Source organism: Ruditapes philippinarum, unplaced genomic scaffold, assembly GCF_026571515.1.
Source record: "Ruditapes philippinarum isolate M1 unplaced genomic scaffold, ASM2657151v2 ctg1393_1_1_1_1, whole genome shotgun sequence".
NCBI classification, from domain to species: domain Eukaryota; kingdom Metazoa; phylum Mollusca; class Bivalvia; order Venerida; family Veneridae; genus Ruditapes; species Ruditapes philippinarum.
In genome coordinates, this window is record NW_026864718.1 from 44,866 (window position 1) to 72,649 (window position 27,784).

Genomic DNA, 27,784 nt, shown 5'->3' on the forward strand with positions numbered 1-27,784 from the left:
AACTTATTTTAAATGTGTCCAGGTGTTACCGTGCTTCTAGAAGCTCCAGACCCGGACACTGTCAAGGCAGACGCAGTTGGTGCTGAGAAATTTACCAAAGAAGTTGTTCCAGCTACAGCCGTTAAATCGGAAGACCCAACTTCTTGCGGGGAATCTTGGACTGTTAGCACAGATCCAAACATAAGACGTTACGGTAATGTTCAAGATTAGTTTAACGATACGCCGATAATACCGTCATTTTGATTTAATTTTGTTCAATATGAAAATTACTTTCATAATCTATGATATAAAGTTTTAAAATGAATTTACTGCTGCTTTGTCATTTCAGATTTCTGCGTTGGAACTTCCATGGATAAAATAGATGATATAATACCATGTGTTTGGGTTGGATATAACATGTCTGGAGTTGTTGAAATTAAAAACGGGTTCCTTTTAATCGACGGCATCAAATATCACAAAATATCTGAGCTCCGTGCTTTGAGCGAGGGCGTTTATGATTACAGTACAGTCAATGACGACGATAATACTTTCCTAATGGAGAGTGGCAGAACCTTGTTCTTATTCATGAGATTGTGCAACAAAGCTGAGATTTGCATCAACAAGTTTGTAAACTCTTTACTGATTACTGATGATAATTCTGAACTTCTAAGTAGTGATTCTGGAAAGGGCGAACGATTTCAGTTGAAGACGTCTCAAGATGGTAGAGTAAAACGTAGCGCCGCTCTAGGATTAAGTTTAGAAATGCCAGAAGGTATACATAACTGTTATCATTTGATTCTATGCAGCAGAAGATAACTTTGCATAGATTAATCTATTTCAAAATGAATATAGGATCTAAGTTACAGAGTTACAGAAGCAACAGCTTTATTTGTAATAAATAAATAATGTTTGATAATAAATAAATTATAATGATTGAAATGAATAAGTTAATTTTACGATAGTTTGCTTACAATATTTACTTTGATTACAGGAATGGAAAAGGGGCAGAGTATTTTATACAATGAGCTATCAGAGGAAAACATGACGATGCGCTATGACTCGGCTGCCTCAACAATATTTAAATCATACATTGTTAACCCAGATGATACGTCCAACCAAACGGAAAGACTTCTTTATAGAAGGTATAATTCACTTTCCTATTTCTGTTATATGTACTGACTATCATAATGTAATTTTATTAACTGCTGAAAGTATTTTTTGGATAACACTGTTTAAACTTTTATTATACCAAGTTATGATTTAAAATCTTAACTTTAAGCATTGTTTTGTATTGCGATGTATTATTACACATTTGATTTTATTTTACAATAAGTTCAACTTCTTAAATATTTAAATAAAAAGAAACAGTTTAATAATTGTAAGTATTTATAATTGACACTCGATCGTCGCTCCACCAATTTCGTATCAATGGATGTTAAATTATTTTGAGATCATCACTTTTTCCCATATTTCAGAATACATGCAATAGATATGTCGTTTACTCTAAGTCCTGTTGGTCAAAAGTCACTACCTGGACCTCTAAAACTTTTATATCCTCATGATAACTCGACTGACGATGAAACAATTACTTTGGTTATTCATTGGAATCCAGGTATATTTATAACAACCTCTAATGCTAAAAATATTTTAAAATAAATATGTATGGGGATAAATGTTTTCCTTTGAATTCAGTAACAAAATCATTTTTGAATTCTTTTCAGCTGGTAAATCACTTTTGATTTAGTTGATTGTTTCTGTCTGTCATAAATATTCTTAAAGTGTATGTGTAAAATTGATAAGCATTATCCTTGTTTCAATCACAGACGTACAGCAATGGCAAATTACTAACAACACATGCATGTTCGATAATGAAACAATCGCCAACAACATTGAAGACTTATCATCTATTCTGGTATGTATATAATTTTGTACTCGCTTCAACAGTATTGTTCATCAAGGTACATTTATAAGATACTTTGAACATTTACTAAGAGCTGCATGAAAACAACTCATTTTGATGAACATGTATTTTTAAAAATTAGATGTTTATTGTACTTACATTGTTGTATAAAGAAGTGCAAAAATATAATAACGAAAGCCAGAGGCCTGATTGATAAATTTCAACCCAGTCGTACAATGCATCGTGCTCTATTATGCAAAAAAATGTTAATTACATTGAAAATTGACAGTTTTTTTTCAATGGCTTTTTGCGGAAAAGTAATAAAACTAAATACTATTTTGTTTCCTAACGTCATATAATTATGACTTTATTCGAGGTGCCAGTATTCATTATTATTATTATTGAACACTACTGTGCATGTATTGTATATTTACATAATCTAGATAAAAAGCAATATTTAGTAAGGAACGTCTGGGAATGATCATTCCTATTCATTCGTGTGTCAACTTTTTGTTAATGAATAATGTTAATCAAATTCCCTTTGAACGTTAAATCACGTGACATAGAAAGTATTTTTCATTAAACACTTTCGCTTTTATATACATTCATATATAATATCATTTGTTATAAATTTTGATGCAGATTTGTGACACCCGTCTGTCTTCTGACAATATGACAGGAAATCAAACATATTTTTCTAAAGAGACCCAGTTTGCACTAGCCGCAGTTTCATCTAAGATATTCAACAATCCACCAACATTTATACATACTACAATCACAATTGATGAAGATTCAGGTATATATATTGTTTATAGTAATCTAAGTGTACTATTCAGTTTCTCAATTGCACTTAACTATTGTTTAACAGTTAAAATAGAATACATTGTAGTAAGTGTGCAATTACAATTGATGAAGTTTCAGGTACTATGAATTTACTTAATTTCATGAGCATGAAATTTCGTGATTTTGTCACAAAGAACATTTTAGTGGGTTATTAGATTCGTGTAATGTTTATTTTTACAAATAATTACATTTCGTTAGATCTTAAATTTGTGGATTGACCTAGATTTACATGTTTACACGAAAACCACGAAAATAAGTTCCTCAAGAAAATAATGATGTTGCAGTATAAATATTGTTTATGGTTATCTAAGGGTATTATTCATTTTCTCAATTGCACTAAAATATTTTTATAAACAGATAGAATAGAATACTGAGCGTGCCAGACTTTACAGACACATGACAGATGCTCATTATTACGTCAGTGCAAACTGTTTATTGAAGAAAACTATGTTTTGATTCGCAATTTTACTTGAAGTATGAACATAATGGTACACCTGTATGTACCTTTCGCAAAGACTGAATCCTGGTCTGAAATCTTCATACTTTTCATTGATATAACAAAGTTATGATTATTGCATATATAAGTACATTCTACTTGTAAAAATAGAACATGAAGTTTTAGTTACAAAGTGAAGTCTTAGATACCTGTTAAAGGATTGTTGTATCTTCTATGATACAGTGTTGATGATCTATTGCATTCCAGCTGGCTTCTCTATTAAAGTCTTATTGAAAGGAATATTTTAATATTATTTCATTATAAAGAAACCACACAGTTCCAACTCATAGCAAATGATGCTGAAAAAGACCCTTTTATATACAGCCTTGTAGCCGAGAACAATGCCTATTCATTTGGAAACATTTCGTTGATCTCTGATGGACTGTAAGGATAAACACTTTATTTGTATATAGTGATATTTATTCTTCAAGTTTTTTGTGTCGCCTTGAAAAAGGCGACATATAGGGGTTACTTTTGTCGGCGGCGGCGTCGGCATCGGCGTCTCCTTAAGCTTGTCCTGAGCATAAGTCAGTCATTATAAGTTGGATTGACTTCAAACTTGGTATGCGTGCTTCTTATAATAACCAAATGTGCAGTGCACAAGAATCGGTACTCTGCATTTCTTTATATTTGAGTTATTGCCCTTTGTTAATTTTTATACTTTATTTTTGTCCGGGCTATTTCTCCTAATGTATAAAAAGCTATGGACTTGAAACTTCATAGGATGATAGATCTCATTAAGAAAAAGTGCAGTGCACAAGAATCGGTACTCTGCATTTCTTTATATTTGAGTTATTGCCCATTGTTAATTCTTATACTTTATTTTTGTCCAGGCCATTTCTCCTAAAGTATATAAGCTATGGACATGAAACTTCATAGGATGATAGATCTCATTAAGAAAAAGTGCAGTGGATAAGAACCGGTACTATGCATTTCTTATTTTTTGAGTTATTGCCCTTTTTTTTAATTTTCATACTTTATTTTTGTCCTGGCCATTTCTCCTTAATTATAAAAGCTATGGACATGAAACTTCATACGATGATAGATCTCATAAAAAAGTGCAGTGTACAAGAACCAGTACTCTGTACTTCTTATTTTTTTAGATATTACCTTTTATTAATTTTCATACTTTATTTCTGTCCAGGCTATTTCTCATAAATTATAAAAGCTATAGACTATAGGATGATATTTCTTATTGATGAGAAATGCAGTACATAGAAACTGCTGCTCTGCACTTCTTATTTTTGAGTTATTGCCCTTTGTTAATTTTCATATTTCATTTTGTCCTGGCCATTTCTCCTAAACTATTTGTTCACAAGGCGACACATCCGACTCGCGGAGTTCTGGTGTTTCAAAGAAATATTAAATTCCATACAGTTTTAAAGTTAAAATTAAAATAAATATTTATTTACCAATAAAAAAATATACATTTCTTTGAAAGATTTAATATTTGATATATAATCACACTTAAAGTAGGATGATATATATATATATATATATATCATACATCTTACAGATTAACTGTCTCACTGTGTCTAAATTGTTTTGGGACATCTACGGTAAATTTTACACTTGAAGACCAGCCGTTATGGGAGGATATAATGCCTTCTAGCGCAAACTATTCAATAGACATTAATGTTCTGCCTGTAAATGACCCACCTGTTATCAGTGCATTTTCTGAAGATGGGACTTTTATTTTACATGACGACCCCACTGAACCTATTATGGTAAGTGTACAAAGTAATTAGATTCATAAAACGTTCACATTGCAACTTATATCATTACCTATTATTGCAAATAAAAACAGAATCATACCCTAAAGCGATTTTACTTGTGAAAGTACTATTTCATCATAAATTCGTTTTTATCATTGAAAACAAATGTATGCAAGATTTCCATTTAACTTGAATATTCACAAAATATGAATTATTACGATTTAAACCCTAAAATCATTTATCTGTTGAGAAACCCAGGTAAACTGTAATCATTGTATTTATTAATGAAAGAAAGAAAACAGCAAGTATGGTCATTGATTAAATGTGCTTCCCATTTCAGTCCATACCATGTGGTATTTGTTTTAGATAGAATAACTACAATTGCCTTAGAAACTAACAATATGGGTATTAATTCAATTGTAGATATACAGAGAACAAGTTGGTGAAATTATATCTAAAGTGGCGGCGATAATAATCGCTTATGACGTTGATGGACCACAGAATTTGCAAATGAAACAATATACAAACAATGATTCCGACTCTTACAATACCAAAGATGTATCCTTGATGGAAATGCAAACCTACATGGCGTGCTCACATGGGAAGGTATTAAAACGTTTAGCTGAATAAAAGATTTACATAATTGTGTCAGGTTTGGTATGAACTTCAATATATAAAAACCATGTTTAAAAATGTTATTTAACAAGATTGCATGGAAAACTAGTTAGATTATTTTGCGACTTATTATTTTAATCGGTTTTCCTATCTTTCTTATTTCAGTGTAGCTTTGATACTTTGCCAAATCCTTCAAGTGCAGCATGGAAAGGCGTCTCTGTCATATATACACAAGACAACACATCATTTGTTGGTATAGAAACCATAAAACTTGTTGCACAGGATGAGAATGGAACATTCTCTGACGTCGTGAATGTCCAGCTTGTAATTATGGAAAATAAATGTCAACATGGAAAATGCTTGAGTAAGTACAGAAATAACAGTTTTTTTAAAAAAAAACAGGGTAAGTGAAACTTAAAGTGAATAGGTCTATAATAAAATGTCTGTAATACCGTAAATAACTATGTTCACAGTATTGGGTATACAAGATAAATCATGAAAGAATTGTATATGGATGTTGTTGATAAGTGTGGGATAAATGATATAGTACGACACATCTTTATATAGCAGATAATAAATTGTTCCAGAACAAAATATTATTATTAATCATTATTATTAAATAAATGTTCATACTAAACCAGTTAGAACACTATCAACATGTTTGTTTGTTTCTTTTCTTCTTTTTTTTCTTCAAAAAATATATTATAAGAATATTTAAAATGAGACATTTTTATTGTTTTCATCAATATTTGAGATATTTATGGGAAACATGCTCATAATGTAGACTAATTCACTTAAATACTTAACAATGTTTTAATATTTTACACAAATATGCTGTGTGCAATGCAATAATAATAATAATAATAATAGATTATCAAATAAGCAATTTTATTACTTCAATTTATGCTGAATGAAGTCTATTGAATATTTTTCGCCTCGTTACATAAGTGTTTTTGTTGACTTCACAGGTTTAAACCCGCGTCAGTACACTTGTAATGACACAAGGAGAGCTAATAACTTCGACAAATACTACACGTGTGAATGTCCAACCTCTTGGGAAGGACCTTATTGTGAACAAGACGTTGACGAGTGCGCACGAGGTTTCTGCGAAGCTTGGAAAGTTTGTGATAATAAAATTGGAAGTTACGACTGCTACTGTAAGGCAACGGACATAATCTGTAAACTGTCTCTGGAGGTTTGGGAATTTGCTGTTATTGTAATTGCAATTGGTGTTGTACTCCTGTTTGTAGCTGGCCTCTTAATATATAGGAAAATGAAGTAAGTTTCTTGAAAGTTAATATTTGTTGGTTTAAACAAATACTAAATTTAATGTTACGTTTAAAGTTATTGTTTATCGCCCTTTCGCGTTTCCAATTAAGAGTTTTTTATATATTCTATATCCGTAAGCGTGAAATGTCTTTTAACATGTTTTTATGTATAAACAGAAATAAGTAATGATGCGTTTTATTTTGACGCCAAAAGACGTAAAATCACGTCAGTTACTATAGTAATAAAGGTGTCTGTTATATATTTACCATTTTCATTTAAGACCATCAAATATTTAGAGCTAGAAGAGCAGGCCCGCAGTGCCTGCTTCTAAAACGGATTTTTCAGTAATGCAAGTAACTTCAAAAGAAAATTGGCCAAGAAGTACAGAATATAATGTGGGTAATAATAATGTCTCGGTCATTGCCTTATTGTTTGGAACACGCAACTATTAGTCCATTGAATGCGAAATCTTGGCGCGTTTACAATTGTTGGATAAAGTATCATTTTGAATTAATCTATTGTACGTAAAATTTGACTGAATAAAATAGTGAAAATATGGAATTTTATTTCATCAATTTGACTGAGTATTTCATTTATAAGTATATAATAAGGTGAAAATAACCACCTTTGTAAAATAGTTATTCATAAAATACGAAATAAATAGAAATAGACGTAGAATCAATATCAACTTCCGGTAGATTCCCGTTTCACGATTATGGAAAAATGCTCATTTTCCCGAAATTAGATTCTACGTAAGTTGATGACGGTGAAGGCATTCAATTAAGTTATGAAAAACGGGTTGTATCATAGTTTCCTCCCTAGTGGGTAGACGGGCGGCGTCCATTTTTTGTCTGGAGCATATCAGTCCTACACACACAGAGGAATTTTAATAAATATATGAAAATGTGTATTCGGACCATTTAGACATCATTATTGAGGGATTGAAACACAAATTGTCATTATAAAGACTACTGGTATAAACCATGTGATTTAGGTTTATAAATGCAATGTTAAGGTCACTAAAGACGATAGTCAAGGTCATCAGAGGTGATAAAATATAGAGATTTTGTCCAAACTATATCTCCTACACATATGGAGGGATTCCAATCAAACTTCATACAAATATTTACCACTATGAAAAAACAGTGTCATTCGCATGAACTATGTCTCTAGGACAAATATCAAGGTCACACTTGGAGGTTATTGAAAACACTTCTCCAGAGCAAAACTGTACATGCATAAAGGAATTTCAATATAACTTGGCACAAATGTTCACCATTGTAAAGCGGATGTCGCGTGCAATATTTAGGGCCCTGCAGCCAAAGTCAATGTCACACTTAGGGGTCAAAGTTCAGATAATAATAAGAAAATGTGTATTCGCACCATTTATTAATCATTTATTTAGGGATTGAAACAAAAATAGTCATTATTATAACCACCAGTATTATCATAATCATCGGTTTGAAACATGTAATTTCGGTTAATATATGCAAGGTCAAGGTCATAAAGATGAAAAATTATAGAAATTTTGTCCAGAGCATATCTCCTCCACGCATGTTCAGATTTTAATGAAACTTCATAGAAATGTTCACCACTACGAGTGCCTGAACCATGTATCTAGGTTAAAGGTTGAGGTCACACTTAGAAGTCATTGAAAAATGCTTGTTATGAGTTGAACTTCGACATTGGGGGGATTTTAATGTAACCTAACACAAATGTTCATTATTGTGAGGCTTATTGCGCACTAAATCCAGGTCCCTGCTACCAAAGTCAAGGTCACATAGAGAGGTCAAAGTTTGTGTACGGGGATCATTTTTTTTTTATCATTTATTGATGGTTTGTAGAAAAAATGATAACTATCATGACTACAAGTGTGACACATGTAATTTAGGTTAATATTTGCAAGGTCAAGGTCACTAGAGATGATAAAATATCGAGATATTTTCAAGATATTGCCTTGAATATAATTCTTATATGCATATCTATAATGCCCAAATATCTATCAAAAGCTTTTGTGATGGGCATTGGGTGAATTTGGCGATAATGTTGACCTTGTTATTTTTGTTGTTGTTAGTGATCTATTATTGTCATTGACTTTTTGTAGTTTTTTGTGTTGTTATTGTTGTTGTTGTTTTTGTTTTCTTAAATAATTCAACATTGCAAAAGAATACTTGTCAATTAAATCCTTGTCAATTAAGTTCCCAGTCATTTTTTGTGTGACAATTCTATGTATTAAAATCAAATGATTTGTTGTTAATTTAGGTTAAAGAAAGAAGCTGTAGATAACAAAAAGGTAAGTACATACTACTTCTTTTATAAAATGTTTCCTTTACAAAGTAAATGCATTTATACATTGCAATGGTTTTAATATAAGATTTTTGAAACTGATTTCAAAGTGAAAAAGGAACAATGTAAATAAAAAGCTCAAATAATTAAACAAGAATATAAGAGGACTTTGGAAGATTTTGTAAAACGAAATCATCGAACGAGTTGTATTAAAATTATGTTATGTAATTTAAGCCTTTAGCAAGCATTTCATTCAACAAGTTAAATATTTTAGTAATGAAAGTACACGAATATGATATTTCTATTTATCACATATCCAAAAGACAGAAAAAGAGTCATTTCCTATTGATGTTTTAAAACTGAAACGGTAACACTAGCATGACCATACGGTATGATTGTTTAATGCATACTACATTACGTCACAATATATGCAAGGTCAAACCATACCATTTGTCGGATTCGGCAATGCGGCACAGCAATGTGATAAAGAAATACAATGCATTACCAATATCCATCGTATCATTTGCGATATATAAAATGGGTAGTTCCAGATTAATCAGTTGGTCTTTCTGGTGCGTACTATCCGTGCTTGATAGGACGGATGGACCGTCACTGAGCGCAGAAGAATGACATAAGTAGGTCAGAAAAACTGAAAAAAAGGACATTTAAATGAAAGCTTCAAATTTTTAACCAGGTTTTCCGAAGGAAAAAACTGGTTATTAGACTGAGGTATGTCGGCGGGCGGATGGGCGGACGGGCGGGCGGGCGTAAACAATTTCTTCTGTGCGCAACTCCTCCTACATTTTTCAACGGATTTTGACCAAACTTTCACAGAAGCTTTGTCATCAAGTGACCTGGCGCATATTGTCGGGGTTTTGTGATTGGATAATATTTGACCTAATTATGGCCCTTTGTTTTTCTTCCTTATATAGAATATATAGTGAATAAATTCTTCTGTGCCCAACTGTTCCTACATTTCTCAATGGATTTTGACCAAACTTTCACAGAGGCTTTGTCATCAAGTGCCCTGGCGCATATTATCGGGGTTTTGTGATTGGATAATATTTGACCTAATTATGGCCCTTTGTTTTTTTCCCCAATATATGATATATAGTGAACAATTTTCTGTGCGCAACTCCTCATACATTTCTCAGCGGAATTAGACCAAACTTTCACAGAGGCTTTGTCATCAAGTGCCTTAGGGCATATTGTCAGGGTGTGGTGATTGTATAATATTTGACCTAATTATGGCCCTTTGTTTTTTTTCCTTATACAGATTATATAGTGAACAATTTTTAACATGCGCAACTTATCCTACATTTCTCAACAGATTTTGACCAAACTTTCACAGAAGCTTTGTTATCAAGTGCCCTGGCGCAAATTATTGGGGTTTTGTGATTGGATAATATTTGACCTAATTATGGCCCTTCGTTATTTTTTCTTATATAGAATATATAGTGAAAAAATTCTTCTATGCTGAACTCCTACATTTCTCAACGGATTTTGTTCAAACTTTCACAGTAGCTTTGTCATCCAGTGCCCTGGCGCATATTGTCGGGGTTTCGTGATTGAATATTTTTTTTTATTTTATTATGGCCCTTTGTTTTTTTCCTTATACAGAATATAATTATAGTGAACACTTCCTCTGTGGCAATTCCTCCTACATTATTCATGTTTTACATTGCACATAGTAACATTGTTTGTTGCTTGTATTTGTATTTCAAATAAAACATATTTATCTACAATGGTGATACATGTAATTGAAAACCTGGTTTCATGGCATTGCCATGTTTCTTGTTTCTCATCAAATTACAAAGCCTAGAGTTTAGATATTTTTATGAACCTAAATCATGCCCGAAGGGTGAAATTCACACCGTCCCTGGAATTATCCAGCTTATATGGACTTAAATAGCAAAATACATTAAAGTCTTTAGTGAAACTGCAATGTCAAGGGCTTAGATAGTTTACATGTACAATTGGAACTTAAAGGTTGTATAAATCTTGTCCCATGGATAAGAATGGTCCTGTCCTTGAGAGTCACTTAGTTATTTAGACTTTTAGTTCCGCCCATTGTTTTCTCGTTTAGGGCACACGCGTTTTATTACTTGGGACCATACGCCGCTTTTCATGGAATGGCACGGAAGTGTCACATTGAAGGTTCCATGATTATTGATAACCGCCGTATGAACACATCTGCGGATGTTTCTAAATTCAAAATTTTACTAATTCATGTTTAAATGTTGAATTCTGCTTAAGCCGGTGCTTTCCAGTACCGTCCATGAACAGGCTCAATCAAACCGAGCCTGCAACATTTCAATTTTGCCGTGTTGGGCTTTCTTTAGGGATTCTGTATTTATCTATTTTATGATCACATCCGTGTTATTCGTGCCGTGTGGCGGCTGTAAAAAGTATCCCCGTACATTTAATCAATGATGTTATATTTTCGATCCTTGAAGATCGTTCAGCTCGAACTTATTGTTGTGCTTGTGGAATTTTTAGTTTCAACTTTTCGGCATTTTCTAGTTGGGTGGTTCCAATATTCCTACTTGAATAATGTTGAATCACCCACAGGATATGTTGCCTGCTTTTTAATTTTGTCTTTTGACGTCTTATAATTAATTATCTGTGATACGCAGGCTTCATAACCTCTGATCCTCTTTCAAAATTCCATTTTATTTAGTTCCGCCCATTGTTTTCTCGTTTAGAGCACACGCTTTTTATTACTTGGGGACCATACGCCGCTTTTCATGGAATGGCACGGAAGTGTCACATTGAAGGTTCCATGATAACCGCCGTATGAACACATCTGCGGATGTTTCTAAATTCAATATTTTACTAATTCATGTTTAAATGTTGAATTCTGCTTAAGCCGGTGCTAGGGGGCGTGGACGGTAACTTGCACTTTCCAGTACCGTCCATGAACAGGCTCAATCAAACCGAGCCTGCAACATTTTCAATTTTGCCGTGTTGAGCTTTCTTTAGAGATTCTGTATTTATCTATTTTATAAAGTAAACGTGTCTTAAAAACCTCTCCCCGAGACTACAATACCCAGAGTTAAGATTTTCATCATGTAGCATAACATGGTTGTTTTCTACAAAAGTTATAAATATCTTGGTCCTGGGGTTAATATTGACCCCTTCCCAGTGTCCCAACTTAGTTGTCACTTAGTTAATATTTGTATAGGAAAACTCATTATTATTAGGTTTTGGCTATTGGTTATTATATCAGCTGTTATTGATAACCGCCGTATAAACACATATGCGGGTGTTTCTTAATTCAGAATGTCATTGTTTCCATTTTAAATTATTCTTAAGTCGGTGCTAAGGGGGCTGTTCTTTAGAGATTCTGTTTTTCTAAATTTTTGAACTGCTATGCCTAGAGCTCAGATTTTTTGCATGCAGTCTTTTGGATATCTGTAAAAATCAGATCATAACCCCAGGGTCAAAACTGGCATCATCCTTGCGGTCATGTAGTTTATATGGACTTATAAAGAATAACACATTTAAGAGTCTTCTTATGTGGAATTCCAATGACCAAAGCATTGATATTTGCCATGTAGCATTTTCTAGCGGACCACAGTTATTTAATAAATCATTTAGCAGGGGTAAAAATGCATCACCATATCTGACTTATTTACTTATGTTTGAATTGATGTAGTGTGGCCTTTTTAGCAAAGTATATCATGTGAGCAATCTAGGGCCATCATGACCCTTTTGTTAAATTACTGTTTTTCATAATAGACATAATAATTCAATGTTATTTGAACTGTAGATTTCAGAGCCAAATATATTTGCGGAACACATCTCTGGAAAAGAAGGGGTAATGATATTTTGATATATCTTCCATTTATAAACAGAAATATCTTATAAAATAGTTCACCTACTAGCATAGCTTCTGAAACTTAAATTTATTCTAGTCTAAGAAAAATGGCTAGCTCTTTACAAAATTAGCTTCTTAGGAGTTTTTGTTTAACAAAAGTTATTCCAAACTCTTTCATTAAAGCATCTATTTATGAATTATTTCATTTTTGCAGATTCTGGGTCCGTCAATTCGACGATTCGCAAAGGTTTCACCGATGTATTGGGTAAATGTTATCTAATATATTCTACATAATATTGTCATAGACCTGCTGAGCTTATTGATTAAACATAATATCCAATTCTAAAAGATATATCATTTGTGTAAATTAATTAAAATTTGAATGTTTGACAAGTGTATAAGAACATCTTGTGAAATGATATCATTAAGTTGAACCTGTGCGAGATTATTCTTTATATGACAAAGTAATGCCACTTGATGAGGTTAAACGTTACATATACACTGTTAAAGCACGATACTTAAATCACCACGACAATTCCCTTGACTCCCCACCCCACACCGTTCCAACTCCTTTCCTACCTTCTCACACAGTTTCCCTGAAGTTTACATTTTATATTTCAGGGTGAAGATGATGCAGATCATATTTCCAATGCTCCTCCAATGTCAGCATTTATTTCACATACCTTACGTGCTGATGTACACAGAGTAAGTTGAAAAATAACTTTAATGGAAAAATATATCTGAATGTGTAAAAATGTGTTAAAACGTAATTTTTCGGTTTTGAAAATTAATATTGAATGAATTAATCTAAAAATGTATCATTTTAATGTTTTTGTACGCGATTATGTATACATATATGTTGACTAAACAAGTATATTCCATGATTAATGCATAAAAAGTAAATAAAGAAACATTTCGAAATCAAACGATATGTTAAAGATAATCTTTTTGATAATGTTGAAGATACAAGTAACTAATGCAAGTTATTTTATGGTAAACATACATGTACTCAGCAAATGTTTATATATTGTGTAGATATATATGACAGTTGAAATTGATAAACATGATTGACAAAGTTGTTAGATGGTGTTAATACTTGTGGCTTTTAGAAGTTGGTAAATGACATGTAATTGGGAAAAAACAAGTTTAATGTAGATACAATTAAACAAAAAGAATCTGTTTTGCACACTGTCAATTTAGAATGGAATACATTGTCAAAAAGTGTAAACAGTTGTGAATTGAACAAACCATTCACCATAGATTTTGATTATGTCTCCCCTCAACATACGAACATATTATGTTCTTTTCTAAGGTAAACAATGACGAAACTGAAACTGATAGTGACTCGACGTCGGAGGATACTTCTGTACAAGAAGAAGACTTGTATATCCGGGGAACGCTGACACAGCCGATATCAGAGGAAGATACTGCTGGGACGTCAATACAACCTGTGTCCCCAAAAGACTTGGCAATTGCTGAATCATCAAAAGAACCCGAGTCTCCGGATGACTTGGATTTTGAAGGGATGTCAAAACAACCTGTATGTATGGAAGACTTGGACATTGAGAGAACATCATTACCATCGATATCAGAAGACGTAAGTAACTATGACTGTAAATATCGTTTGAACTGCTTATAGTTAATAATTGAGTTCAGGGCCAGAATTTTATTGACATCTACATGACTTTTTCCCTTAAGTAAAATGTAAGTCCGAAAATATTTGAAAAATGTGTTTCTTTTGAAACTTATATAGTTTTAAGAAGATTTGCTTCAGTTTTCAAAAAAGAGATATGGAAAATGCAGAAAACATCATTATTCTGAGAAAAGACTTTTTGTTATTTATGTTTTTCATTTTATTTTTCTTCATAATACAAACTTGAATGGACTTGCATTATTAATTTTTGCTCCATTTGTATAGTTTTAGTAGATGTTTTAAAACGGTCCGTTGTATGCCAATTTTTGACGTTTTGAACAGTCACTCTAAAGGAAATCAAGTACATAAAAGGCAGAAAAATGTGGGCCTTGCTTATCATGATTCTTGATTATCTCCCTTTTAAATAAACAAAGAATAAAATCTAAGAGAGATTACTCCAAAATTAAAATGTCAGCCTCATTTTGTTGCTATAAATAATTGTGTTCTCATATTCTAAGATCATGCAAGTTTAAAAAACTTCTATGATTTTATGTTTCATTCCATCCATATTTCTATATAATGACTGACGCGAACGTCTTTAAATTTATTTTGGAGTTATATTTTGAAATGTAATAATTTTGAAATGCAATAATCATTTTTTATTCGCTTGCATGTACATGTTTTTCAAGAGTTTGTGGTTTTATTTGCACATCTGCTAGCTGACAATCATTGTATTTTAACAAGCAAAACAATGACCTATGTCGCGGCGCAGATTCCAAGCAGGATTATTCAATGATCATTATATAAATAGTACTACTAGTTATTAACAGACAATGACCCTATCATAGGTTATATCTTTAGGGATGGATGGAAAATCTGGGGTCCGTCTGAATGTTAAATATAGTAGGGAATATTTTCAATGTGTCAACAGTAGTGATATTTTAGTGAAGTAGGACTGTATAATCCAACATCGTGTCCATAGCTACGCGTAAACATCCATATGTTGTTGTTTTTTTTTTGTTTTTTTTTTTTTTTTTTTGGCCTTACAAATTGCAAATGTTTTGATGTCTGATATTTACATAATATTTATGCATACAAATCTCTTAAATTATAGGCTGCCCCAGAACAACAAAGTAATGTACCTTTTGTACATCCAAAACCAGAGTTCAACTTTTTTGAACTTGCAGAGGAACTGAAGCGAAAGAGGGAGGAATTTGAGGTAAAACCAGAAATAAACTAACAACATTATGTCTAAGAAATTAGAAAATCAGAGAGTAAGGATCATATATAAACAACTTCACGACATTTTACAAACTTAATACAAGCCAACTTTAAAGTTTATCAAAATCAAATAAATATATAATCTCCTAAACATGTTTTTTCTTCTTCCATACATATATTAATTACAATTCAAGTTGTGCAAAATGCAATCAATTTTAGATATGTCCTTGTTTGGGTGCGGTATACAAAAAGGTAATGATAATGATAATAATCATCATGAATTATTGTGATTTTAAGGCAAATCCAAAGAGAAAGAAGGAAGTAATGGAACATCCTCCTCCAGAATTAAATCCAACTCATGCAACGTCGAAATTTCAAAAACGAAAAGCAGGACCAAAGGTAGATTTTTTTTAAAAAAATTGTTTTTGCAAAAATATATGTATTACTGTTGTATTTATTTTGCTAAAGATGTATGTGTATAAATAACCATATATCGAAAATATAACACTGTACCAAAAAAAACACGATTATATAATGTTGTTTGCTTTGAACGTGTAGAAAAGATGTATAACATACACTTATGTTTTCCTAGTTTGGTATTAGAAAAGACTGCCAACCTACCTACCTATATACCTAGCATTTAATTCAGTAACAATCTACGTTGTCCGCCAGTTTAGCTAAATAGGGAGAGCATCTGAATAGTAAACCAGTGGTGGTTAAATTGGTTCAATCCTCGGGCGAGGCGTAATTTCTCCCTGACAATTGATCTCGAACATTGAGTCTAATATTCATTTTTCCCTCGCGGCTGTTTCAGAATTTATATTGTATAAGATCTAGTAGTCGGGCAGCTTCGGAGGAATTTGTAATTACTGGTTAATTATCCAGGAAACTCTTTTAGTTAGATCAACCGCTGGGATTTGATCATAAACGAATGTAAAACCGGGGCGCAAACCAAAAACCTGGGTGCAAACCAAAAAAGAGATGCAAAATAGTTGACCACTAATCGCATATGATCATAAATATGTGTAAATTCGGCGTGCAAACCAAACAAAAATAAATAAGCAAATAGTGGAAGTTAAATTAATATATATACAGACTTTAAGTTAAATTGCTATCTACATAAATATCAAAATGTTTAATATCATTGAGTAGGGTTTTTACGCAAAATATGTTTGATAACAATTGAGCCGATTAAACGCCAACTTTAATCCTCATATTGTTCCGTTTGAAAATTTAAGGTATTTGTCATATTCGAACTTCTTTCATAAATATATTTCTAATCACAATGTTTACTTTAAAATAGGCTTATTATTCTATTCAGTTTCAACTAATTCTATTTTCAGTCAAAACCAAGCTTTGCTAAAACGAAGAAGGCAAAAACAAAAAAACAAAAACAGCTTGGGCATACGAATGCAGGACAGGATGCTGATCATGACACAGGTTATAATCTCATTCAATAAGTTAACTTTTTAATACATAACTTGCAAATTATACTCGTATAATATGACTGGTTTATTATTTGATATATCTATATTATATTTTGATTGAATGGCAACGTGTAAAATCTTATAACTACATGATGGCCTTGCTCTTAAATAATGACCTTATTATATATACTTAATACTACTTGTATGTAATTAAAGTGTTTACGAGCATTCTTGTATACTTTAGCAAATATTTAAGATGACCGATTATCGTTTACTTCAATTAAGCTATTATACATGTATATACGTTTTCTTAGTTTATGTTTTGTGTTGATGGCACATTTATCTCATCATTTACATTGATAAATCACCAGGTTATCAAATATAAGTATAAACAAAAGCGATGCATACAAAAATATTTCATATATCAATGTATCTTTTCATTCTAGGTGGTGAAGGGAGAGAAACTCTTCTGTGAAACATACACACTAAATGATTGACTTCAATTTATAAAAACAATTTGCAGTGCTATATAATACTCATGTGCAGTGTCTATAATGAATTTCAATTACATTACATATTATATCATGGACAAAAAAAACAGATAGGAAATTGCCTGTGTTTCGTCTTTTCATTAAAATTCTTATGAAGTTTCTTCGAGTGTTATCTTACAAGTTCAACAGTGTGTCGCTTTGTATTTTGCAAACAATTTAAACTATTGATAGCTTTTTGCTGGTATGATATAGTTTAATTAGATTTGAAAGTATAAATTCACTCAGTATAGGGATATATGTATTCTTATAATTTTATGAAATTGTGCATACAATCTATAGCTATGAAAATTCCTTTTGTACATAATTTTCTTTTTTACTTTCATATACCTATTTGTCTTATTTTATTGGTGGTAGGCTAATGTTTGAAGTGTTGATAATGATTTTCTATTACATATCATAGTATGGACCAGAAACAGATAGGAAATCGCATGTGCTTTGTTCTTTTATTAAATTCTTATCGAGGTTTCTTGGAGTGTTATGTTACAAGTTCAAAAGTTTGTAGCTTTGTATTTTGCAAACAATTTAAACTATTGATAGCTTTTTGCTGGTATGATATAGTTTAATTAGATTTGCAAGTATAAATTCACTCAGTATAGGGATATATGTATTGTTATAATTTTATGAAATTGTGCATACAATCTATAGCTATGAAATTTTCTTTTGTACATTATTTTCTTTTTTTACTTTCATATATCTACTCGTCTTATTTTATTGGTGGAAGTTTAATGTTTGTTATGTAATGACGATGTATTCTATAGTTGAAGTTTTTATTTAATTTGATCCGTGTTGTTTTGTGTATACATTTTTGTAACTTTTGATAGACATTCATCTACTGATTTTTTAATGTACGAATGAAAAAAGTGCAACAGGTTTTCTTTTATTAATGAAAAGTCATGTATTTTTTTATTTAACTTGTTTTTTTGGGGGGTTTTTTATTTGCATTACTCTAGATTTCATTTTCTTCTCCTGATGTCTGTCCCTGCTTTTTTACTTTCTTATAAAAATAAATACTTGTAAAAGCAAATGTCCATGTGTTGTACTTTATTCCAGTGGAGCGGAGGTCTGTGATCGAGTTACTGACCTGGAATCACTTTCCCGTGTGTACTCGAATCTAGCGAGAGAACACAAAAGCAATGAAAGGATATTGAAGCTGTATATAATTTCTTTTCCGAAAACACTTTACCAAACCTGATACTTTGACCAGGGGGGGAATTATATTTTTACACTGAAAGCAACTCTGTGACAAATGGTCATAACAATGGCAATAACAGTGAATGTGGGACATTTATAAAGTACTTCAGACAGTTAAAAATGTGTTCAAAGTTGATAACAAACACAGGGCCATCCGTCATGCCTTTATATCTCAACAGAAGTGTAAACCTTTGCTTGTTGTAAATCTGAAGGCTTTTGTTTACAAATTACTCAATGTTATAACTTTATGAGGTTGAGAAGACACATTTAATTAAATTCAACATTGGCTTTGGGGGCTATCGACATTTTAATAACTGCATTTTTTTAATGATACAAACACCGTCATTTATCCAGACCTATTTACCTTACTATCTTTTTCTTAAAAAACTTGTAGTCTTTTTTTTTAAATGAAAAACACAATGAAAGCGGTACACAAACCTTTATTAGACACTTTCACATAGTTTGAAATAAGCTCAACGTAACATTTATTTTGCTTTGTTATGTGTTCTAATGAGTTCATTATAAAGAAATAAAGTATTTTCTTATTTATATGTGCACATTTACTTATAAGATCATTTTTATCCTTCATTCTTAAGATAAAAAGGATAACCATACACGTTAGAATATTAATGAAAATTAATTATTAACTTGAATGATGGAACAATGATCTTGCATTAATAAAAGTTTAATCTGTTATGAATAGTGTTCCTTTCACTTTAGTAGTTAATCATGCCCACTATCTTCACAGAAATGTATTGACGAGTAAACTGTCATGTCGCAAAGCATACAATCCTGAGTATGATACAGCTCTTACAGTAATATCTACTGAAAATACTTTGTTGAGAACATCATCTGGTTCTATGTGAATATCTGTGAATGTTTCAATCGTTTCCTGCCATTGGATTATATCACCTTGACCATTTTCAGCATAATTGACCGTCACCTCATAGAACATTGGATGTTGTGATTCGAATACGTTTCCCCATGATGCTCTAGCCTTAGAACTACTTTTTATCCAAGTGGTATTCATTGGTTCACCTTTGAATGAAAACGATCAATAACTGTGTATTTAAAGTGATACAAACTGCAGATATTCACAGACTAAAAAGTAAGACATCAGATACTAAGCAGAGCAATACAAAAGTAAATTGCTCTAATTTTTATACATATAATTTTGGATGGGTTTTTGGACACTCTTGATACTTTCAATGTCATATGGCGAATTTTGCGCTTTCCTTCTGGAAGTAGACTTCAGGTGCCCATTCATACATTATTTCAGACACAAGCGCGACAACTTTTATTAGAAGAATACCGAACACCCCTAAGCTGGCTGTGTAGCTTACACCTGCTGAGTTTATGTAACAGACTGACCCGCCTTGAACTGACCGGTAATAAATCAAAGGATTTCAGCATCAAAACACTAAGAATAAGCAGCAAACAGCTAGGTTACAGCAGTCTGGTCAGATAGCAATAATGGCATTGGTCTCTTATTATTGCTTATTTTTTCATTACTGCTTCAGCTATTCTACATTTACAAACACAACCCTAAACAAGAGCTGTCACAGGAGACAGCCAAGCTCGACTAATAAAATACTGGACGCAGTAAGGAGGACAAAACTATGAAAAAAAATCAATTATGTATAATTATGTATTAAGTTATAGTAAAAAATAACATTTGTTAACATAAATTCCAAGATCAAGGGGAATAATTCTAGAAATAGTCACGTTAGAGTTATGAACCTTGTCACACAACATGTGTGAAATGATAAGAAATATATATTTGAAGTTTGAAGAAGATACCTTAAAAAGTAAAGAAGTTATAATATTTCTTAAAGAAAATCTTAAGTTCAAAGAGAGATAAATCTGTAAAATTTAATATTGCTTCAAGAAGTATGAATATTGTCACTTAAAATGTAATTGATGATAAGGAATAAGTATTTGAAGTTTGAGTTAGATACCTTTAAAACTAAAAAAGTTATAGTAAAAAATAACATTTTTCCAGTATAAAAATCTAAGTTTATGGGAAGATAATTCTTGCCAATATATTGGTTTCTGAAGATGTAAAGAAGTTACAGTAAAAAAATAGTATTTTTTAAGGAAAATTCTAAGTTCAAGGGGAGATAAATCTGAAAATATTGGTGCTAGAGTTATGAACCTGTCACATAAGATGTGGTTGATGATAAGGAACATATATTTGAAGTTTGAAGTTGATACCTTAAGAAATGACAAAGTTATAGTGAAAAATATTTTACTGCACCAAAACTTTAATCTGAAATCTGGACGCCGACGCCGGGGCGAGTAGGACAGCTCTCCATATACTTCGTATAGTCGAGCTAAAAATCAAATGCAGTGCAGTTATCTTTTTTTCAAGTCTGATCTGCTTTTGTTTGACCAAATGTTGAAAAAAATAATAATATCAAAATGTATATATAACCTGTAAGTTTTGGTGTCTCTGTTAACAAGTAAAATGCCTCTGATATTCGTTCACTCTGCATACGGATTTCATTTATTGCTGTAACTGAAACATTGTATTCACCATCATCTAAATTCAGACCTGTAAAACTGGCATAATTGTATCCGGATGAAGTTGATGGAACGATTTCAGACATCTCTACATTATTCCCCGTAAGGTGAACCTGTTCACATAAAACAGTAGAAAATGTTAAAATGTTTTATATCAATGTTATTTTCTTTTTATGTACTAAACACAAATAACAAGCATTAACGTAAAAGGGGAAAAGATATTTATGATAAATAAAATCATAAATTTTGATTATATGCAGATTATTTCTGCATAATCACTGTAGAATTCTTCAATACGATAACAATTTTCGAAATTTTTGGGCAATGTTGGGTAACCTTCATCAATGGAAAAAGGAACCGAAGTCTTTCTAATGAGACCTCTATGACTAAGAACATAAGATTGCTTCCTTTTTACCACCTGGTTCTTAACCGCTTCAAATCATAAAAATTCAAATTCAGTTAAAGATCTTAGATTCTTAAATGTGAAAAAGATACAAAGATACAAATGCACCTTACGGTACGTCAATTGTTCAACTAAACTCATAAAACACTTAGTGCTAGCTATGTTACAAAGTTGAAATGTAACAACTTTTCACATTATTTCATGGAAATACATTATTTTGAAATGCCTCTTACTCTAACTATCGTCAGAACAATAACATTAATATCCTTGTACACTAGCTTATTGTAGGTCTCTTATTCTATTAAGGAGCCAGCTTATGCTTGAAATAGTGCACAAAATTGTCGGAATGTCCCAAATATGATCTGAAAGAGTGTTTGTGCAACTGAAAACATTTAAAAAAATTAGCATAATCTAAATATACCTCAAAACTATCTACACTGTCATGTGAAGCAAAGCCTGTCCAACGAAATTTAATCTCGGAGCTGTTTCCATGGTAATATCCTCGAGGTAAAAACTGTGTCAACGACGTAGTCATCAACTGAAGGATGACGCTGTCGACAGACGGTGGATACTGTAATATTCTTATTCCATCAGAAGACATTGTTTTTGTTAATCCTGCACCATTTTCACATCTGACCGTGGCAAAGACTGTTTTATTCGGTGATTGTTCGAAAACTTTTTTTGCACTGTTCAAACTGATGTCTACAGCTGTAAAATTTTGCAGAGATGTGTCACCTGGTGCTATACCTGAAAGGAATTGCGTTTTAAATAAGGACCGCAGTCAAGAAGTAATAATTCTTACTAATCGTAGCAGTTCTCATTTTCATGATACATTCAAAATTAGTCCTGTTGGCAAAACGTGACATCCATATAATTTGTGTCTTATCATAACTTGCAAATTGTACTCAAACCAGTGATCATCATTGCAATAACTGTACAATAATTTGATGCATTTATGCACTTTTATACCACAAGGATTAATGCTTCCGAGGGATCACTTTGTTTCTAGATTTTCAGATTGAAAATCCTTACTTTTAAACATTATATCACTTACTTTTCTATAAGCATATCCCCTTATAGATTTTCAATACAGTGCTAAGTAATACTTTCATTACTGTAACAGTTATGTATTTGAAATGGTCTGAAATACCTATTCCCCAACTGCAGCCAATGACACCAGACTCTGAGTCATAGACATCCCAATGTGTTGTCAACGTTAAATCTGACTGAAAGTCTATGTCTTCATCTGAAATTTATGAAGTATGTAAGAATAAGCCTCTACCTGAAAAAAGCATCATTTATACATTCTTTCCAACTATTTGGCTGCCTTTTTGTAGCAAAATCATTGTCAAAAAGCTAATGGTACAGAAATAGAAACTCAAACTTTGACAATTTTGATATAATGATTCCCTGACAGCATAAAAACAAATGGCTGAAAATCACTGACTTTGTTTTATTGTGTCTATCCATGAGATAATAAAAAGTGTAATATCTCTCAAGCAGACAAATTGGTTATGTATGCACAATTACATAGGACTGTGTCTCTATATATGTCCTCATGAAAAATATACCTGGTACTTGGCCATCTGTTATAAACCGAAATACTGGTGGTGTAAGATCAATCTGTATTGGATTGGAATAACTAACTGTTTGAAGTTCTGCTTCATTAATTGCAACAACAGTTACAAACACCTCCGTATTGTGCTCCAGGTGTAAAGCCTCCGCTTTGCCATAAGAACGCCTCCCAACACTTTTAAATGTTTTAATTTGCGTTCCACCTTCAACCGTGCCTAACAAAAACAAAATTGTATCTTTTTATGCTTCATAATTTAATTATAATATATTGATAAATGACATGAAGATCAACATTTATTTTTTGGTTGGGGTTTAATTCAAAGTCATATTTTTAATGTCACATGGTAATTTTCCAGCTTGAAAGTTGAAGGAACACATCGGGTGTCACTCTTTTAATCATTTCAGACACAGCTACGTACCTGATTTCATCAATTAACCTTCCAAACGAATAGGCTAATTAAAATAGCTCAAGCTCATATCAGAATATCAAATAGAGAGAAATAGAATCCCTAATGAAAGTCCAAAACGGCAAAATTAAAAATGTTGCAGGCTCGGTTTGATTGAGCCTGTTCATGGACGAATCTCAGGAGGAATTTAAACAAACAATGGCTACAGCCAAATCAGTTGATGATAATGTTTTTAACCGTTTGGAAAGAGACAAATAACCTGCTAAATTAAAACTGACAAATCATAAATCATGAAAAAAATCTTCCATTTTATTGTTCTAAAAATCAATACCCGAAAGCATTTTCTAAAATACTGTTTTAAAATATGTTCTACTAGGTAAAACGATCAAACAAACATACCTATTGCCCAGATATATTCTGTTATATCTGATTCCAGATCACTAAATACCCAATCAGCATGCAGTGAGGACCAATCATGAACAAAGACTGTATGTGCGTTTACAACTCCCTTCATGTTTGAAGAAGAAGTTGATAAATATCCGCAAAACTCTAGTGTAACATCATCTAATGCAAAGGCTGATTTTTCTTTAAGTGTTCCGATAGACACCAAAACATTATTGTCGTTTACATCAAAGAAAAACGAATGCTTCTGCCAAGTATATGAATCAGAACTATGTTTTTCGTATAAAGAAAATAAATGTTTTTCACCATTTACACTGACGAAACCGTCAACTGACGATAATCTCAAACCAGTCGATGCTACAGTTGAAGTGTACAATGTTAAGCGATATCTTCCTGTGTATTCAACCGTAGCCGTCTGATCGACAGCTGTATATATAATAGCAAATGCATTACCACTATGTGCCATACTAGATGATTCTACTTGTACACATTTATCACCAGAAATAAACCAACTACCACCATCCATTTCATCACATATGAATCCGGAGGCATCTTCAAAAGAGTAATCTATTAAGACATTGTTTAAGCAGTCTCCAACTCCCATTATTATGGGTGGACTTGTATCTATTTTCAGTCCGTTTGATGATACAACTTCAGAGACGTGACCCACAGCATCATGAGCTCTCACATTACTGTACATTAAATAACCTGAAAAGGAAAAATAACAGAGAAAGTTCTAAAAATGAATTATCATTATCTATGTTAAATATTACATTGCTCTGCAAAAAAAGAAACGTCATTATTCTGTATATCTAAATCACGGATTTATATTACATAAATCCGTGTAATATAAATCTGTGATCTAAATGTAAGATGCAATAACTTATATTTCTCTGTTAACAATTATTAACTATATATACATGAAGATACCACAAAACTAAACTGTTAAAGGGTAGGTAAAAATACAGAACATAAATTAAACTTTTTCATTATAATTGAACTTTTAGATTACTTAAGAATGCACGTACACAATTTGTTTAGTTTGATTATGTCACATTTTGAACAGTATTTCTATCTTATTCGTAAAGAAGCGTCCTTGGATACTGTAAGATTGCTTTCCTTTTTTCTAAAAGCTGCTGCGAACATAACAATATATGAATCATTTGGTAACAGTGACAAAAGGAAAAATGGCACAGAACTGTTACAGATATTGATGTCAAACCAAATGTATCAGAAAACATGTGCTGCCAATAAGATAAAAGTAACAAACATCTTTAACAGTCACGTGACATCTAAATAATTCAAAAGAATTATGTATTGAATATGTTTATTTTATCTAATGTATGTTGGTAAATTCATATTTAATCGTCATAGAACATGGAAAATGCCAATTTTCTTTGAATACTCGTCAACTGATCATGAAATAAGAAGTTTTTTTCTTAAAACTTAAAAATGAAAGTACCTTCTTCAAACGGTGATGCTGAATGATATATCTTGCTTAAAGAGATACCAGCAGTTGTCATTGGCAATATGTCACAGTTACTGGTGTAGGAAGAAGACGAAATGCAGAAATCATATGATACAATTCCAGACTGCAAGTCAGAGAATCCGTACCAAAATGTTGACAGAGTGTACGAGTCATTAGATACATCAATATCCACAAGAGCTGGAAAACAATAAAGAATGATAGTAAATTTTTGTTGCAATTTGCAAAAAAAAAACAATGTATTTTTGTTGCAATTTGCAAAAAAAAACAATGTTAACATATAACCTTTTTGTTTCAAATATAGTATTATAACACTTTTTTTCAAGTTCCATATTCAAAGAATTTAATGTCTGTAATAAACTGGTTTCCATAAAATATATACACTACACAAATAAACATATATCAACTATTTCTAGTGAAATGTATTCTTTTCTTTCAATCATATAATAATATTAAAGCAGATTTAACTAATTTTCTTGATCAAAATAATATAAACCAGTTTAAAGTATGTTATTTTCTTTTTGTTTTAAGGGTGAGACAAAGAAATTAGTGGAGTACAGTTAAGATTGAAGTCAAACCGTAACTGTTAAAGTCTAACTTTTAATACTAGATGAAAACAGTATATATCTCCTTATTTGTTTGCTGCATTTAACATTCTTGGTCATATCTCCGGCTCTTCTGAATGACTAACTAGTAATTACCGATTTATTAGCAGGTGATTGACTACTTATCCCACATGATTGCTGAATCAGCGGTGAAAGACAAATGGTCATAGATTTAATGTCATAGATCAAATGTCAAGGAGAAATTTAGCCTCGCCTAAGGATGGAACCAGCCACCCCCAGCTTACAAAATAAATGCTCTCCCTTTTGAGGTAATCGAACAAACTATCACGTCAGGTACATGCACATCCAAAATTTTATATTGACACCTAGCATTTTCATATGAAGGAAAAAAGTACCACAGGAGTCAAACCTATGATAGTGAGAGGAAAGTGATGTGAAGAAAATACCTGTAACTATTGATGTATATGTTCAGAATTTACAAAATTGATAAATAAACACAGGTATAAATTGCTTTCTTACTTTTCCCATCCAAAACAATTCCTGTCAGTGGAGGATGCAAATCTAACATAAACCCATCAGAAACTGCAGTAGAATGCAGTCCGGCTTTATTATATGCTTGGACAACAGTGTAATATTTTGTATCCTCTTCCAGATTCAATCCAGTGATGTTATAGCTTGTCATCTCAGGTGCTATATTTGTTGATAGCGTGTAAACATCATGACCTATTTTTGATGATTAAAATATAAATACCATTGTAAAACAGTAGGTTGCATTTAACAGTTGTTATAACAAACATAAAGCAAGATATTTTTAATGAATGGCTGATCATACAGAATGATATCCCTAGTTGATGCCAGCAATGCCATAATTTTATCACTATTAATGCCATGCCATGTGAATTACTTTAAAAATGTATTTGCCATTGCAGAACATAAAATCATAAATAAACTTTAATTTTTGGTAGAAAATGCAAGTACATATAATCTACAAAAAAAAAATTATTTTTCATAAAATCCTAATTTTATGTTTAATGTGTAGCAGTTATGTAGTCATGTCTGCTATCATAGTAAATAAAAGTAACAGTTTTATTTATAACAAAATAAAACATTTACCTCCAGGAGTTGTGCTGATATACAAATGATACCGCGAAATACTGTTTCCACTGTTTTTAAATTTTCCTGTCCAGTCAGCTTTCACGAGCGTTTTTAATGCCACAAAATCTGTATCCTTAGTTTCCCCTTGAATTATTTCTTGCACATTTCTGCCAAGAATTACTGACAGTTCTGGTGGTGTTGAATAAATTGTGACACCAGGACTTTGAAATATTGCAAAGGTATTTTGATCATACCATACTCGAACAAACACGGAGTACTTTTCTCCTTCAACTAAACTTTTCCCTAAAAAGAAATATAAGTAATTAACAGAGAAGAAGCGTGCTTTTAAATAGCATAAATAGAACAAAAATTTGCACATCA

General features: G+C 31.9%; 3 protein-coding genes across 3 annotated transcripts in view; 2 read left to right on the forward strand and 1 right to left on the reverse strand.

The window, feature by feature from the left end:
* Positions 1–12: 12 nt before the first annotated feature.
* On the forward strand, positions 13–12,938 carry LOC132726629 (uncharacterized). Its single transcript, XM_060711973.1, has 13 exons — positions 13–193; positions 329–751; positions 971–1,121; positions 1,455–1,591; positions 1,803–1,891; positions 2,522–2,675; positions 3,485–3,602; positions 4,735–4,945; positions 5,357–5,539; positions 5,714–5,912; positions 6,517–6,826; positions 9,080–9,110; positions 12,876–12,938. Exons 1-13 carry the CDS (start codon positions 13–15, stop codon positions 12,936–12,938), a joined length of 2,250 nt encoding a protein of 749 aa, XP_060567956.1.
* On the forward strand, positions 12,486–18,799 carry LOC132726635 (uncharacterized). Its single transcript, XM_060711980.1, has 8 exons — positions 12,486–12,923; positions 13,138–13,188; positions 13,545–13,628; positions 14,236–14,520; positions 15,671–15,775; positions 16,075–16,176; positions 17,121–17,217; positions 17,651–18,799. The coding sequence occupies exons 2-8, from the start codon at positions 13,180–13,182 to the stop codon at positions 17,677–17,679; spliced, it is 711 nt and encodes a 236-aa protein (XP_060567963.1). The 5' UTR covers positions 12,486–12,923; positions 13,138–13,179; the 3' UTR covers positions 17,680–18,799.
* Positions 18,800–19,366: 567 nt separating this feature from the next.
* Positions 19,367–27,784, reverse strand: part of LOC132726637 (uncharacterized) — a 34,715-nt gene continuing 26,297 nt past the window's right edge. Inside the window, exons 25-33 of the mRNA XM_060711982.1 lie at positions 27,422–27,706; positions 26,828–27,031; positions 25,719–25,922; positions 24,254–24,964; positions 23,444–23,662; positions 23,023–23,118; positions 22,294–22,619; positions 21,381–21,582; positions 19,367–19,984 (exon numbers count right to left, since the gene is read on the reverse strand). Coding sequence (XP_060567965.1) covers positions 19,689–19,984; positions 21,381–21,582; positions 22,294–22,619; positions 23,023–23,118; positions 23,444–23,662; positions 24,254–24,964; positions 25,719–25,922; positions 26,828–27,031; positions 27,422–27,706 — 2,543 coding nt within the window. The 3' untranslated portion in view covers positions 19,367–19,688. The remainder of the gene's footprint in view (positions 19,985–21,380; positions 21,583–22,293; positions 22,620–23,022; positions 23,119–23,443; positions 23,663–24,253; positions 24,965–25,718; positions 25,923–26,827; positions 27,032–27,421; positions 27,707–27,784) is intronic.

Excerpts from the sequence above, each read along its gene's own strand:
- LOC132726629 (XM_060711973.1), top strand. The coding sequence starts at position 13 with ATGTGTCCAGGTGTTACCGTGCTTCTAGAAGCTCCAGACCCGGACACT. Across the intron at positions 194-328 it reads TCCAAACATAAGACGTTACG|ATTTCTGCGTTGGAACTTCC; the intron begins GTAATGTTCAAG and ends TTGTCATTTCAG. Across the intron at positions 5,913-6,516 it reads TCAACATGGAAAATGCTTGA|GTTTAAACCCGCGTCAGTAC; the intron begins GTAAGTACAGAA and ends TTGACTTCACAG.
- LOC132726635 (XM_060711980.1), top strand. Across the intron at positions 13,629-14,235 it reads TACGTGCTGATGTACACAGA|GTAAACAATGACGAAACTGA; the intron begins GTAAGTTGAAAA and ends TTCTTTTCTAAG. Across the intron at positions 17,218-17,650 it reads GGATGCTGATCATGACACAG|GTGGTGAAGGGAGAGAAACT; the intron begins GTTATAATCTCA and ends TTTTCATTCTAG.